This window comes from Staurois parvus, unplaced genomic scaffold (assembly GCF_062004578.1).
Source record: "Staurois parvus isolate SC_StPar_1 unplaced genomic scaffold, SC_StPar_1.0 ptg000333l, whole genome shotgun sequence".
Lineage (NCBI taxonomy): Eukaryota > Metazoa > Chordata > Amphibia > Anura > Ranidae > Staurois > Staurois parvus.
This window is the reverse complement of record NW_028318129.1, coordinates 325,001-342,491: the sequence shown is the minus strand read 5'-3', so window position 1 is coordinate 342,491 and position 17,491 is coordinate 325,001. Positions and strand designations below refer to the sequence as shown.

Here is a 17,491-nt window from a genome sequence, read left to right as displayed (position 1 = left end):
GGACCTTGGGGAATGTTTGTGGTCAGGCCGAAGGGGCCCAGGCCAAAAGCTGTGTAAGGAACCCGAAAAGTTCTGACGGCTGCCCTGGTGAGAGAGAATAACGGGGGGTAAGGGGGGGGGGGGGGGGGGTGAAAGAGAGAGGAAGTGCGAAAGAGAAAGGGGTGAAAAAAAGAGGGTGTTCTCTCTCCAATCTAAGCATTGATAGTGTGATCTCTGTAACTTACAGTTGTGATGAGATAGCGATAACTTCAACCTCAGTTGGATACCACAGCCAGTGACTCAATCGAAAAGACATCTTGTAGATCTTGTGAAGTTTATTCCATAAACTGAGAAAATCTTACAACAATGAACATTCGATAGGTCAAAAGATCATAATGTTTCCTGCTTCATGACATGAGGCTAGAGCTGCAATGCATTACTGGGAAGGGGGAGGGCTAACTATAGAGCATTAACTAAACCAAAGGAAAGGGAGGAGCAGAGACAAAATATAGAAACACTAAAAGGCATATGACAGTCAATATGACAGTCATGTGATAAATGACACTCCCCGTCGAAATCTATGATTTCTATTATAATAAACTTTAGTTCAAGTCCAATATAAATAATGAAGATTCTTTCCAGGAACATCTGTAAAACAAGAGGGAAGGGAAGAACAAAGGAGAACAATGCAAACATTTAGCATAATACTTGTAGATGTTGGTCTCGAAAGTCCAGGCTGAGACATGGAAATCCATATTCAGAGGGGAAGGCAGCAACATGCACATTCCTTCTTACCTCCCTTTAAATCAGGTTGATGACTTGTCTTCCTCTTTGGGCAAAAAAAGTATCAATTCCTTTATAGGCCTGAAGTAAAGGTGTGAAGAACCTTCTTTCATGGTGGATATAGCCAAGCTGTGTCTCGAAATGCAATAGTAGCTACTGCATGACTGCCACGGTCAGCAGGGTTGAGGCTTGTGGGAACATAGTGCCATTCTTCAGGCGTAGAGAAGACATGAATCTCTCTTCTGGTGGCATTCTTTAAGGATGCTTGGGTGTAAGAGCGTGGTATCTGGAGTTGTTCTAATGCTTTCAGAGACTGTTTCCAGGATTCCTACCTTTGTTGTTTCTCCTTGGGTAAGGGGGTATCCCAGTCTAAGCTTTCAGAAGTTGTCTCAGCAGTATCTTACCCTGAATGGTGAGAGGTGTAATGAAACCCAACGGATCATAAATGCTGTTCACTGTAGACAATACTCCTCGCTTTGTGAAGGGCTTGTCACAGGCTGATGCTTGAAATGTGAATGTGTCTTGTTTAACATTTCAAAACAATCCAAGACTGCGTTGTGTAACAGAAAGGTCAGATCCTAGTTGGAATTTCTTCACACTGACAGCATGGTCATCAGAAGGAAAGGCTATCATGACCTTGTCGCTGTTAGAGATGATTTTGTGAAGTCTGAGGTTTGCAGTGGTAAGCATGTTCTGGGTTCCAGTAAGAAGGTCAATAGCTTCTTCATCATTGGGCAGAGATTTGAGTCCATCGTCTACATAGAAATTCATTTCGACAAACTGTCTTGCATTAGATTCAAATTCTTTCTCACCCTCTTGAGCTGTTTTCCTCAGTCCATAAATTGCTACTTCAGGAGAAGGACTGTTACCGAAAACATGTACCTTCATTCGATAGTCTATGACTTCATCGTTGACATCATTATTGCGGTACCATCGGAACCTGAGGAAGTTTCTGTAGTCTTCACGGACAATGAAACAGTGGAACATCCGCTGAATGTCAGCCATAACAGCAATTGGCTCTTGTCTGAAGCGAAGTAAAACTCCTATGAGATTGTTGTTCAGATTTGGCCCAGTGGGAAGATTGTCATTGAGGGAGACACCTTCATGATGAGCACTTGAGTCAAAAGCCACCCTAATTTGATCAGGCTTGCGAGGATGGTAGACACCAAAGCATGGTAGGTACCAACATTCTTCTCCTTCCGTAAGAGGAGGTACAGGCTCAGCATGATCTCTCTCAAACACCTTCTGCATAAAGTCCACAAAGTGCTTTTTCATCTCAGGCTTCTGGTTCAAACTGCGATTTAAAGAAACAAACCGAGATTCTGCATGTATCCTGTTGTTTGGTAGTCTCTTTCTTGGGGTACGAAATGGTAGAGGTGCTACCCAACTGTTGGAATCATCTTGGTAGAACTCTTTACTCATGGTTTTCAAGAATTCTTTGTCTTCTATGGTAGCTGCCAACTCATTGTCTTTAGTAGTTACCTCGAACATTGTGTTGCCGATGTTGTCATCCCAGAGATTTAGAGCTTTCTTATTGTCTTGTATGATGTGCTGTTTATGTGGTCGTTGTGCAGAACAAGTTGTTCGCCAATTTGACAGGACATGTGTTTTAAAGAAAGCGACTGAGTAGGACCTCCTGTCCTTGACTAGGCAGCCATTGCCTATGATGACCCATCCTAGATCCAGGTGCTGAGCATATGGTGCATTGTGTGGACTGTTGATTTGATGACGAACTTTGTGCACCCTTAGGATGTCTCGACCAAGTAACAGCAGGATATCGGCACTTTCATCGAGGGCTGGTATTTGGTTGGCTATGTCCTTTAAGTGAGAATGGTGAAAAGCAGCTTCAGGAGCAGGGATCTCTTCTTTGATGCTTGGCTTATGGTTGCACTCAGTGATAGTGGGCAAATATATTTCCACATTGTCATTCAGAGGAGCAACTACAAGTCCACTGGCTCTCCTACCTAAGACTTCTGAAGTGCTTAGAGTATAAGGCAGAGCATCTCCAGTTATATTCAACAGTTCAAAAAGCTGAGTTCTTGCAAGAGATCTGTTACTCTGATCATCCAGAATAGTGTACAGTCTGATGGCCTTTTCAGGTTGACCTTTGGGGTATACACAGACCAAGCATATCTTTGCACAGGATTTGTCGCAGAATTCTTCTCCACAGACCTCTGTACATGTAGAGAACTCTGGGGTGGTAGGTGCTGCTTGATCTGGCTGCTCCCCGCCTTGCTTTGCTTCAGGAAGATTGTGAGCGTAGTAAAGCTGTGCGAATATTGATGAAGAGCTTGCACATGGTCCTCACTATCACATTATATACATTTGATGATCGCTTTACAGTCCTTTGCAAAATGTTCTGTGGAGGCACAGCATTTGTAGCAAACCCCACATTTCTTCAAAAGTTCCTTACGTTCTTGGAGGGTTTTCTTTCTGAAGCCGATACATTTCTTAAGTGGATGTGGTTTGTTATGTATTGGACACTGGTGATTTGGGTCCTCAATTCTCTTGTTTTGATCAGTCTTTTCAAGAACTGTAGCAGGTGCAGGTAGAACATTAGTCATTTTCACTAACGTTGGACCTCTACGGTCTCTGTGTGACATATGTGTGTTTGTAGGTCTTGGAGAGAATGTACTGAGAAGGTTACAGTCCCCATATGAGAAACTTGGGTCATTCTTAGTGTCTGCAATTCTTTTGATGAACTTGCAGAAGTAGAAAAAAGGAGGAAAGGCAACTCTATGTTCTTCCTTATACTTTGATCCAAGCGCTCCCCATCTTTCTTGAATTCCATATGGTAGCTTGAGAACACTAGATTTGATGCCATGAGAGGTGTCAAGGTAACTGAGACCAGGTAAGTTGATGTCAGCCTTAGCAAGCTGAAGCTCTAATAGAACATCGCTGAGTTCTTGAAACTTTAGATTGTCGCTAGCAGAAATCCTTGGGCAGCTTTGCAACCTTTTGAATAAAGCATCTTCAATGGCCTCTGGGCTGCCAAGGGTATCTATTTCTGCTTTCTTATATGCGGCCTGAGCCTCCATTTCTGCAGCTTGAGCCTCCATTTCTGCTTTCTTATATGCGGCCTGAGCCTCTATTTCTGCTTTCTTTTGGGCAAAAGCTGCCTGAATTTTAGAAGCTTCAGCATCAACACAGGCTTTTATTAGTTGTTGACTGAGTGTAGAAGACCTTGATTGTAGGGATTTGGAAGATCTTGAGGAGCATCTAGTAGATGCAGAGCGTTAAGATCTGGATTCATGGAGCTGTGTTATTCTCACTTCTGATTTTGTCTTTTTTCGCACCACTAAATTGTCTCTTTCAAGATTGAGCTCCTCAAAACCCATTCATTCTTCCAATGACCCCTGAGTGTTGTACCGCTTTAAGAGAGCAATATATTTAACACACATTCTTTGATAATTCTCATAAGCAACATTCAATTGCTGGATAGCGCGCTCTAGTTGTGTTGGCTCATGAGATTGTTGGGAGAGAGCAGACATGCATTTAACATTATTAGACCATAAGTCATTAATATTAGACAGCAATTCTAACTTGTCAGCATTAAGATTCTCTTGCACTTTCAAGGATGGTTTTCTTTAGCGTTTTTCTCTTTTGTATAATTCAGGGTTTAAGTCCTGCTCTGGATGAAGCTCTGATTGTGGTCGTGTATTAGTTTCCACAGACTGTATATTACTTTCCTGAAACATCATGTTAGCAAGGAGAGGGGTTGATAAAAAGTTTACAGAGAAATGTATCAATTTTTCTGTGGGTGAGAACAGGTTTCCTAGGCAATGGTTGCAGAAAGGTTTTCGTTTACTTTCTTACAAGATTTACAGACAAGCCATGTGCTAATGCAGTGGTTCTTAACCTGGGTTCGATCGAACCCCAGGGGTTCGGTGAGTCAGTCTCGCGGGTTCGGCGGAGGTGAAGACCCACACCCGACTCATATGATTCGTGATGACATACCCCGCTTGTCCATCATTGGCTGCAGGTGGTCACGCAACATCGCTTAGCCAAGTGGTCGGCAAGCCGCGGCTCACGAGCCACATGCGGCTCTTTACACGCTTTAATGCGGCTCTTGTGTGCCGGGCGCCCGCTCCCCTCCCTCCTCTCGGGTGGCAGGGACTCTGCAGCGTGATCCAAAAAAAAAAACAGCCAGGGCAGCGCGCTCAAATGCAATGATTGGCCAGTCTTGCTGCCACTCACATCCTGATAGCCAGTGATTGGCTGTCAGGATGTGTGTAGGCGGGGCAGCGTGACGAACGTGAGAGGAGCTAGGCTCCTCTCACAGTCCGCCCTGAAGACCGGAACGGCGCGGGAATACGGCAAGAGGAACGGGCGGAGCAAAGGTAAGTGAATTGACACAGGGGGGACTTGGCTTACTACTTGCTACTTACTTACTACTACTATATAAGGGATGAATTACTATGGGGGATGAATTACTATATGGGGGATGAATTACTATATGGGGGATGAATTACTATATGGGGGATGAATTACTATATGGGGGATGTATTACTATATGGGGGATGAATTACTATATGGGGGATGAATTACTATGGGGGATGAATTACTATAGGGGGGATGAATTACTATGGGGGATGAATTACTATAGGGGGGATGAATTACTATAGGGGGGATGAATTACTATGAGGGATGAATTACTATGGGGGATGAATTACTATATGGGGGATGAATTACTATGGGGGATGAATTACTATATGGGGGATGAATTACTATATGGGGGATGAATTACTATATGGGGGATGAATTACTATGGGGGATGAATTACTATGGGGGATGAATTACTATAGGGGGGATGAATTACTATAGGGGGGATGAATTACTATGGGGGATGAATTACTATAGGGGGGATGAATTACTATGAGGGATGAATTACTATGGGGGATGAATTACTATATGGGGGATGAATTACTATGGGGGATGAATTACTATATGGGGGATGAATTACTATATGGGGGATGAATTACTATATGGGGGATGAATTACTATGGGGGATGAATTACTATATGGGGGATGAATTACTATAGGGGGGATGAATTACTTGAATTACTATATGGGGGATGAATTACTATAGATGGGATGAATTACTATGGGGGATGAATTACTATATGGGGGATGAATTACTATAGGGGGGATGAATTACTATGGGGGATGTATTACTATATGGGGGATGAATTACTATGGGGGATGAATTACTATAAATGCATACAGAAGCAGTGTATAAACTTGCAGTTGTAAGACATTCACATCAATAATTTGTTCTGACACTGATAAGTGTTATGCTGAGATATACTTGCAGACATGTACAGGCTTGTGTAGAGATGGCTGCACTCTGTATTAGCTGTCCATATAACATCTCACTGTGTATTCAAAGATAGCAAGGATTCTATGAAGACATTTCACTGATCTTTTGACTGTTCTGTTTCTCCAATCTAAGCATTGAAATTGTGATCTCTGTAATTTACAGTTGTGAGATAATGATAACTCCAATCTCAGTTGGATACCACAGTCAGTGACTCAATCAAGATAATATCTTGTAGATCTTGTGAAGTTTATTCCATAAACTGAGAGAATCTTACAACAATGAACATACGATAGGTCAAAAGATCATAATGTGCTCTGCTTCATGACATGAGGCTAGAGCTGCAATGCATTTCTGGGAAAAAGGGTGGGCATTAACTAAACCAGAGGAGAGGGAGGAGCAGAGACAAATATAGAAAACACTTAAGGGCATATGACAGTCAATATGACAGTCATGTGAAGCATGACAGGGGGATATGATCACCATGTATAATACTTAAGGGGGGTATGATCTCCATGTATAATACATAAGGGGGGTATGATCTCCATGTATAATACATAAGGGGGGATATGATCACCATGTATAATACTTAAGGGGGGATATTATCTCCATGTATAATACATAAGGGGGATATGATCTCCATGTATAATACATAAGGGGGGGATATGATCTCCATGTATAATACATAAGGGGGGATATGATCTCCATGTATAATACATAAGGGGGGATATGATCTCCATGTATAATACATAAGGGGGGATATGATCACCATGTATAATACATAAGGGGGATATGATCTCCATGTATAATACATAAGGGGGATATGATCTCCATGTTTAATACATAAGGGGGGGATATGATCTCCATGTATAATACATAAGGGGGGATATGATCACCATGTATAATACATAAGGGGGGATATGATCTCCATGTATAATACATAAGGGGGGATATGATCTCCATGTATAATACATAAGGGGGATATGATCTCCATGTATAATACATAAGGGGGGATATGATCTCCATGTATAATACATAAGGGGGATATGATCTCCATGTATAATACATAAGGGGGGATATGATCTCCATGTATAATACATAAGGGGGGGATATGATCTCCATGTATAATACATAAGGGGGGATATGATCTCCATGTATAATACATAAGGGGGGATATGATCTCCATGTATAATACATAAGGGGGGATATGATCTCCATGTATAATACATAAGGGGGATATGATATCCATGTATAATACATAAGGGGGGGATAAGATCTCCATGTATAATACATAAGGGGGATATGATCTCCATGTATAATACATAAGGGGGGGATATGATCTCCATGTATAATACATAAGGGGGATATGATCTCCATGTATAATACATAAGGGGGGATATGATCTCCATGTATAATACATAAGGGGGGGATATGATCTCCATGTATAAATACATCAGTGGTTCATATAGTCAGAAATAAATATACAAAAAATCCCCCTGCACTCCACAGAACCTAGTGACCAAAAGTTAGCTGCTATCACCTATTCTTTATACCTCAAGATATGTGCAAACAAATTATATTTATGATGAAGCGCTCAACTTATATAAAAGTGAAAATATCTCCTTCCAAAATTATTCCAAATATAAAAACTAAATAGTCATCAATCTAAACAAGATATCTAGTGCAAAATCCCCACACACAAATTATAAGCCCCCTGGTGGTATAGTGATAATCAACTAATGCCTCTTGAACTGTGCAAAGTGATAAATATATCCAATTATATAAAAAATAATTCAAAATCAATTCAAAAATATTTGTGATGCCACACTGTGCAAAATAATAAAAGTGTTCAATACACGGTGGTTATAACTTCACTCCATGCTGCAATTGTGCTCTTCGTGATACTCTTGATGTGACTCCCCTCAATAATAGCCAAAGTGCCCCCTCACCTTCCACATTCGACCCTTGCGGGTCACAAAGCTTTATATATGTAATATATCTCTGCCAGGTTTTTCATACTCCACTGCCTCCACCAACTTAATCAAGATCCTCCTCCAGGCAATGAGTTCCACTCAAATAACTTCCCTCACAATACGGACTCAAACACAGGGCGCATATGCAAGAAAAAAACAGACCTCCATAGTGCAACACTGTTTTAATGCACTCAGAGATAGACAGCAAAATCGCACTCACATATCCTCCAACAGAGAGAAGCAGTTTCCCATGTGCTATGGGTATACTCAGGTGTACAAAGATGGCGTCCAAACCCGGAACCGGAAGTACGTCACCCCTATGACCGGAAATACGTTGATGCGTTGCGCCACGATCACGTGGCTTCTTCAGGATGCCGCATTTGATGACAGGACTTCCTTTTAACCTCTTAGAATAATTTGCAAGGGGCGTGTATTACCTCCATTTTCTTGGAGCCCGATATGCATAGGACGGCCGTGTACCGCCGCTACTTCCCCTGGTTTCCCATTATGCCTTCTCTGCTATTCCTAAACTAATTATATTCACTCCCCAGTTATAAAATCCTTTATTTAGACAAATCAATCCATTTAAAATATTAAAATTATATTCAAATAAATTAATATATACTCTATAAAATATATATCTATATATAAATACATATATAAATGACAAAGGGATAAATAAATATATCTATGGAGATAAATATATACATGACAAAGGGATTAATAGATATATGTGTAAAATTAAATCACACATATCCACTGAAAATAACTCCACTACCACATAAAAAATATATTAAAGCTACCCCATTTCATAGAAAAATTAATTAAATATATTACGATTGTATTAAAACATATTAATTATAAAATTTGAAGAAATATTAATTATAAATTAATTAACACCTAATTCCACATAATTTAATAAAATTTAATAAAATTTAATAAAACATAAACTAATGTAAAACTCCTGTGTAATACCCATACCACATGTTCACATAAATAAAATCATATATATTCTTTAAGCCACCAATTTATGCATTAAACATTTTAAAATTAAACCAGGCAGTATTAAAAATCATTAATGAAGCAATTGAGGTCAAATTCAATATTTAAACCTCTAGGTGTCAGCGTTTGCATAAGAAAAATCCATTTCGACTCTGCCTGACTTATTGTTCTCACCTTATGGCTCCCTCTCCAATGTTTTTTATATCGTTCTACCCCCCAGAATCTCAATCCCGAGGGGTCAATCCCATGATGACTGGCGAAATGTTTGGAGACACTATGTTTTGGGTTACCCTTTTGTATATTTTTCACATGTTCTCTCAATCTAACCCACAAAGCTCTTTTAGTGCGTCCCACATACTGCAGACCACAGTTACACGTAGACAACCCCTTCAGTTTTACAAGTAATAAAATCTTTGATCTCAAATGACCTCCCATTGCTATTAGATGCAAACGCATTCCTTTTTTGATTCTGCCCTTTTGTAGCTTTACAGACACTGCATTTTTTACAAGGAAAAAAACCTGTAACACTAAACAGGGTATTTTCTCTATTCACCCTAGGTGGATCTAATACATTCCTCATTATTTTATTCCTCAATGTAGGAGCTCTTCTGTAGATAAACTTGGGCTGTTCTGGCAATAAATTACCTAGTAAGGGGTCCATCTTTAAAATTGGCCAATGTTTCTTAAAAATATTTTGGATCGTTTTATATTGTAAATTAAAATCCAAAATGACCGCTACTTGATCAACCATCTCCTTATCTCCATTTTTTACTTTATTTGCATTAAGTCTCTCTCTATCTATATTAGCCACTTCCAATTTATTTTTCTCAAGATCCGACACCAAATACCCTTTAGATACAAACCTTTTTTCTAAAATCATGGCCTGAGTATCATAATCATCTTTATATGTACAGTTCCTTTTCAACCTGATGAACTGGCCCTTTAGGATGTTAAGTAACCAAGGGGGAAAATGACAACTCTCTATCGGAATGTGACCATTCTTATCCACATCCTTAAAATACGTTTTAGTGCTAATAGTTTCCCCTTGTACTCGAATATCCAAATCCAAAAATTGGATGGATTGATTACTACATTTCCATACAAACTTTATGTTCTTATTATTATTATTTAATTGTTTTAAAAAATCCATTAATTTTATTTCATCCCCTTTCCATATGATGAATACATCATCTATATATCTCTTATACATTGCCAGTTCAACAGGTTTATCTTTATATACTGATTCTTGTTCCCAGTGGGCCATGAACAAATTTGCCACACTTGGGGCAAAACGAGCTCCCATGGCTACACCCCTAATCTGTCTGTAAAAAACCTTATCATACCAAAAATAGTTGTGGCTTAGGCTGAAATCAAGACATTGTGTAATAAATCTTCTCTGTGTCCAATTTAGGTTGCTTAGTTCCCTAAGACCCCACCCGTAGCTTCTAATGCATCTTCATGATTAATAATCGTATATAACGAGGATACGTCAGCACTGGCCAATATTATATTAGAACTCCCTTTTTCTTCTTCCAAAAGTTGAATTAGATGTTTGGTATCTCTCAAGTATGATACCGTATTCTGGACCAATGGTTGTAAAAAGGTATCTATATATTGGCTTAATCTGGCCAATACCGATTGGATCCCATTGACGATTGGCCTCACCGGTGGATTAACAGAATCTTTATGCATCTTAGGAAATGTATAAATTACAGGTATACGGCAACATTCTGGTACCAAATATCTACCCTCTTTATTGTTTAATATTTTTTTCTTTTCACCTATTTTAATTAATTGTTCCAATTCCTTTTTGTATATCCTTGTGGGGTCCTTCTGTAATTTCTGATATGTATTCACATCATCCAACTGCGCCTGCAATTCACTACAATAATAATCCTTAGAGAGTACAACGATTCCTCCTCCCTTATCTGCCGGTCTTACTACTATGTCTTTCCTTTTGATTAATCTATTCATACCTATTTGGAATCCACGATTAACCTTCTTATTCGGAATTTGTAAATTCTCTAAATCTTTATTAACCATTTTTTTAAAAACTTCCACTTGATTATTACTACTAATCTGAGGATTAAAAACAGATTTATTCTTCAATGAGGTATGGGTAAATCTATCATTACAATTCTTAAAAGTACTATCCTTGGCTCTTGTGAGCCCTAAAAAATATTTCTTCAAATTCAATTTCCTGATATATTTTTGCGTATCTATATAAGTACTGAACTTATCCATATTCTTAGGGGGCGCAAATTTTAAACCTTTGTCAAGGACCATAATCTCTTCTCTTGAAAGGGAGGTCCCACTAATGTTAAAGATCCCTTCCCCTATTGGTCTCTTTTCCTTTTGTTTTTTGCTTCCTCTGCAGCCCCTTCTCTTCCTGGGCTTTTCTGTTTCCCTGGTATTGGACTCTTCTCTCCTTTGCCCCTCTCTAAAAAAATCTCTACTAGGATAATAATTTAAAGGTTCAAACCTATTTTGAGTTGGGACAGGACCCTGATTATCATACCTAGGCGGATACCAATCCCCATTCCTAGGGCTTCTCTCATAATACGGTTGATAATTCATCCCTTGTTGTGGATAATAATTCCTCGGTTGTTGATAATCTGACCTAGATTGATTAGATCTATACGGTTGGTAATATGGTCTCCCTCTTTTACCTCTCCCTGGTTGTCCATTATATGATCCTCCTCTCTTCACAGGTCTCCACCCGTTATTGGGAGTAGGATAAGATTGTGTATTATATTGCTGGTTCTCATTATAGGTACCACTCTCTGGTTCCTTATATGTCACATGTGGAGTAGGAGTTTTATTCATCACTACAGATTTAACTGGTGTAGAGTTAGTGGATCCTATATCTGGATTAGGGGCTGAGGATTGCCACTTAAACACTGAATTTTTAGAAAAATCATTAATATCCCTGTGGTATTTTTTCATTTTCCTAAATTTCACCTCCGTGTCAACTTTTTCAAGGTCTTTACTTAATCTTTTCGTCAAATTAACCATTTGCGGGGTGTCTTTAAATGGTTCTATTTGTTTCCTTATATCCTTTATTTGCATCTCTAAGTTCCTCATTTTTTTCTGTTTTCTCTTAAGCAAAAATTGCACTAGTTCTAAACCCTTTTCATTAAAAAAACAAAACCATTCTTCCACAGAATCTGTATCTGTGAGCCCATCACTAATGGGAACATCCCATCTTAATCTCCTGGGAACCAACCTATCTTTTAGGTATTTTTCATGAGTGGCCATATCCCACCATGTAGTAACCTTTTTCTCCATTAGGTGGCCCAATTTCCTAAGGAGAGTATCCAAATCTCCATTTTTACTAATTCCATCTTTATTAAATACACCTTCTAAATTAATGGTCCTATTTTCTAGAAACCCAAAAACATCCATGTTTGCTGCGGGAGGTAAATTGGTACAACTAGACAGAAATAAATATACAAAAAATCCCCCTGCGCTCCACAGAACCTAGTGACCAAAAGTTAGCTGCTATCACCTATTCTTTATACCTCAAGATATGTGCAAACAAATTATATTTATGATGAAGCGCTCAACTTATATAAAAGTGAAAATATCTCCTTCCAAAATTATTCCAAATATAAAATCTAAATAGTCATCAATCTAAACAAGATATCTAGTGCAAAATCCCCACACACAAATTATAAGCCCCCTGGTGGTATAGTGATAATCAACTAATGCCTCTTGAACTGTGCAAAGTGATAAATATATCCAATATTCATATAGTGAACTCGGTGTAGAGTTAGTCACCCTGAGGTCATCACAGAGGACAAGGGGGCGCTCTTTATGTCTGGAGGAATAGAGATTTAACTTCCACATGTGCAAAGGCTTCTTTACAGTAAGAGCGGTGAAAATGTGGCATAGACCCCCAGTTCTTGCCAGATTCTTTTAAAATAGAAAATAATATAAGCGTTTACTAGCATTTATAGGTGACAATATCAGGGGTAGTTGATCCAGGGAATGTGTTATCAGGAAAGATTTTTCCCCCTTTGGAGCAAATTGGATCATGCTTTATTGGGTTTTTTGCCTTCCTTTGGATCAATTGTGGGTATAGAATTGTATATATGGAGGTTTTCTATTTGCATGCTTTTTTTTTAATGTTGGTTGAACAAGATTGACTTGTGTGTTTTTCAGCGTGAATAACTATGTGAATATGTGAACTATGTGAATATGTAACCTTTGTGAAATACAACAAGCCCCAAGCGAATCACACATAATATAGTAGAAATACTGTGTTTTTCCTTTTGTGCATTCTTTAGCTCAGCTTACCAAGGTGTCATAAGGGCAGGGTCCATGGTATGCCAATATGGGAGGGGGGGGGCAAGATATATATTTAAGGCATGAGTCTTGGAACTCCATACTCACAAGCAACCTCCAGCTTACAATGGCAGCACACACAAGCATCCTACTGCTGGCAGCTCTCTGTGTAGGATCAGGTAAGGGGCACTGGACATCATTAATATTATGATTGTTTTCTGGGGAATTTTACAATTTTATGATACATTTAAATACATTTTTAAAAAAATCAACAAGTAATTTATAGAAGCTACAAACTTGCCATACCCTTTGAGATGACTGCAGTACAGTTACAATTATAAACGAAAAACAAAACGGCGCTGGGCGAGGACCACACAGGAAGAGTCTAGATAGGTTAGTGACAAATGATGGATACAGCAGAAATACAAATAGGGGAATAAGTGTACAATAGTAATGAGTTCACAATGGGGTGGCGATGAAGCGACGAATGGAGACGGGGAAGTCCATAGTCAAAGGGTCCTAGGTGGTGGATGGATGGTGAAGGCAGCTCCCCATAGAGCGAAGCAGAACTCTGTAGAAAATAAATCGGACACTGAGATTGGCCCCCTCTTGTGTCCGATTCAGTTACAATTACAACTTTCTTTAAAATGGATTTCAGTATCCTGGTGAAAGGCTACAACCATGCTGCAGTCTGGGGTTTGAGGAAACAACCCTTAGGACCCCCTCTAACCCTGAAATTACCCCTTATGCAAAACCCCTAAAACATAATATATTTTGGGAACACAGACGTCCTGTAGAATAAATAGATGGTGGATGTCAATTTTTGATGTTACACAATATTTGTGCAACCTATATTTTCAGGAACATGAACAAGATCCCTCCAGAAAATACTAGTTAAGACTAGCGAGTACCATGTACCCTATACTCATTCACATAGGGGGGGTCGGGATCTGGGGGTCCAGATTCCAATAAGCCCCCCGCCCGCAGACCCCCTCAATCATCTGCTACGGTTGTGGGGAAGAGGCCCTTGTCCCCATCAACATAGAGAAGGCGCTTTGGGGGGGGGCCCTGCCCCAAAGCACCCCCCCCCCCTGTTGAGGGCATGTGGCCTGGTATGGTTCAGGAGGGGGTGCACTTTTCTCATCTCCCCCCGTTCCTGACCTGCCGGGTCTAGTTTTTAGGAAGTACCCCCACGGCATCTTTTAAAAACTTAGGGGTTCCCCTCAAAATCTATACCAGACCCAAAGGGCTTGCTATTGATGGGGGGGAATTTTTTCCTTTCCCATCAGAAAGATCCTGAGGAGTTTTAAATGCATGTTCTAGTTTGTTTTTTACCTGACAGATCATAAGTTCCTTGTTCTGAAGACCCTCTATAAAAGTTTCAGCTTGCTATAAAAATCGAATAGGAAATGCAAACGTTTCACAAACTTCATCTGTTTCAGATCTTTCAGGATGCCTTTAACTTTAGCAGATTCAGATGATCCCTCAGTTGATATCCGCTCAAAATGGCTCCCTACTGTCTTCCAGTTTTTCAGAAAAGCACGCAAGACCTCAACTTTGCTGCATTATCAGCGCACTGTGTGTACATCTTTCACTTTCAAGATTTCCTCACTTGAAGTGTTTGCGAGATCTTTAACCCCTTCATGCCTGAGGGTAAAACAAATCTAAATGCACAATTCTGCAACGTTGACATGTGTTAGTAAAACCGTACATATCACCACAACTACTTCGTACATCCAGGTGGATTATACCTTGATTGGTTCAGGACAAATTGGGCTTTCATTTGGTGGTAAATGGTAATGGATATCTCCTGATTTTTTTTATTATCAAAGGAAAACTGGCCCAAAATAGTAAAAAAAATCATTTTTTTTTTAATTTAGCTGTATGTTTCTTGTTAGGACCATAACCTACCACCAAAATAAATTCTCCAGCTCCTGACGATCACAGCGATACCAATATGTGTGTGTTATTTGTTTTTTACCTAAAACACACTGACTTTAACACTAACTGACACCATTTTTTTAAAATCCTGACCTTTGACCTTGACCTTTGACCCTGACCTTGACCTAAATACTAACCCTGGCACTGAACTAGATCAAACCTTCATCTAGGTATTTTTCTTTATTTTTTTATTTTATTTTTTTAAATATTTATTTATTTATCTTTTTTTTTTTTTTTTTTTTTTTTTACAAACATTTTTTTTTCTCTCTATGCCAGGAGTTAGAGAGATACAATGTATCTCTCTTCTCCATTCATAGAGAGATAAAAAAAACAAGGGGGCCGGGCTGCACAGTGACTGATCACTGTGATAGCCAATCAGAGGCTATCACAGCGATCATGTGACCCAGGACCGGGAGTCCCGGGTCCCGATCGTTAGAACGGGACCCGGCACTCTCAGTGACACCACGGTCTCAGTGGTGGGAGCACGCCGAGTGGCGCGCTCCCAGCACAAAGACAGGTACGCAAACATGCGGCCCCACGGAAAAAAGCCCAGTTCCGTGAGGCCGCATATATGTGTGACGTCGGCGGGAAGGGGTTAAGTTGCATAAGGCGTTTTGTTGAGCAATGATAATATTTGAAGACACGTCGCACCACCTCATCGAATGTTTATAGGTACGGTATTGCCTTGCAAACATCCAAGATGGCAAGCTGCAAGCGATGAGCCACACAATGTATGCTGACCATCTGTGGGCAGACTTCTGTCATCTGGACTGCTAAACCTGACTTGTGGCCAAGCATGCTGGCAGCTCCATCCATTCCCAAGCCTGCAACCTATGAAGAGCCTCTGTAATTAAGATGCAAATTCTCCATAAAGGCAGTCAATCCTTTGAAATAACCTTCGGCAGTAGCATTTTCTAGCGCAAATGTATCCAAAAAATCTTCTTTGATGTCTCCTTCTAAAATAAAACAGACACAAATGTTTGCATGTTCAGTGTAGGTTTGATCTGTAGATCCATCAATCATGATTAGAGATGAGCGAATTATTCAAAAATTCGATTCGGCTGATTCGCCGAATTTGTGGAATAAATTCGATTCGATGCGAATTTATTCGCTGCGAATTTAACTTATAAAAAGGGTGTTTCTAGGCTTCAGAGAGCCTTTATATTAGTGCAGAACACTGTACCTTTAATTTAAATGCCCTTGGAGTCTGCTGGGGAAGAGAAATAATACTGTCAGTCAGTATGACATGCAGATGAGTGCCGTCGATCTTAGAATCACCGCACACTTCACTCATTTGGGCAGTCACGGGGCCAAAACCAGAGTGTGGAGCCACAGTGTGGCGGTGGAGGCAGCAGCAATGGGAGGCCATACAGCACCCTATGACAAAATGGAACCCACCAGCAGTGTGAAGAGACCTGAAAGTGGCACATGGCAGAGTGTGGCGATGGAGACAGCAGCAATGGGAGGCCGTACAGGGACCCATGACACACTCTGGACCTGGCAGCAGCTGAGGAGGCGGTACAGGGGCCCATGGCAAGAAGAAGAAGAAGATGAGGATGAGGATGAAGAAGAAGAAGAAGAAGAAGAAGAAGACGAAGAAGAAGTAGGATGAGGATGATGAAGAAGAAGAAGTAGGATGAGGATGAAGAAGAAGAAGAAGTAGGATGAGGATGAAGAAGAAGAAGAAGTAGGATGAGGATGAAGAAGAAGAAGACGAAGAAGAAGTAGGATGAGGATGAAGAAGAAGAAGACGAAGAAGAAGTAGGATGAGGATGAAGAAGAAGAAGAAGTAGGATGAGGATGAAGAAGAAGAAGAAGAAGAAGAAGTAGGATGAGGATGAAGAAGAAGAAGAAGAAGTAGGATGAGGATGAAGAAGAAGAAGAAGAAGAAGAAGAAGAAGAAGAAGTAGGATGAGGATGAAGAAGAAGAAGAAGAAGAAGAAGAAGAAGTAGGATGAGGATGAAGAAGAAGAAGAAGTAGGATGAAGAAGAAGAAGAAGTAGGATGAGGATGAAGAAGAAGAAGAAGAAGAAGAAGTAGGATGAGGATGAAGAAGAAGAAGAAGAAGAAGAAGAAGGATGAGGATGAAGAAGAAGAAGAAGAAGGATGAGGATGAAGAAGAAGAAGAAGAAGAAGGATGAGGATGAAGAAGAAGAAGAAGAAGAAGGATGAGGATGAAGAAGAAGAAGAAGAAGAAGAAGAAGAAGAA

The 17,491-nt window shown here is 39.9% G+C and overlaps 2 protein-coding genes across 2 annotated transcripts in view; one reads left to right on the top strand and one right to left on the bottom strand.

Moving 5' to 3' along the window:
* LOC149457149 (lymphocyte antigen 6E-like) overlaps positions 1 to 17,491 on the bottom strand; it is an 89,968-nt gene that overhangs the window by 67,625 nt on the left and 4,852 nt on the right. The window lies entirely within an intron of this gene.
* LOC149457148 (lymphocyte antigen 6E-like) overlaps positions 13,363 to 17,491 on the top strand; it is a 39,213-nt gene continuing 35,084 nt past the window's right edge. The window contains exon 1 of the mRNA XM_089684003.1: positions 13,363 to 13,520. Coding sequence (XP_089540129.1) covers positions 13,391 to 13,520 — 130 coding nt within the window. The 5' untranslated portion in view covers positions 13,363 to 13,390. The remainder of the gene's footprint in view (positions 13,521 to 17,491) is intronic.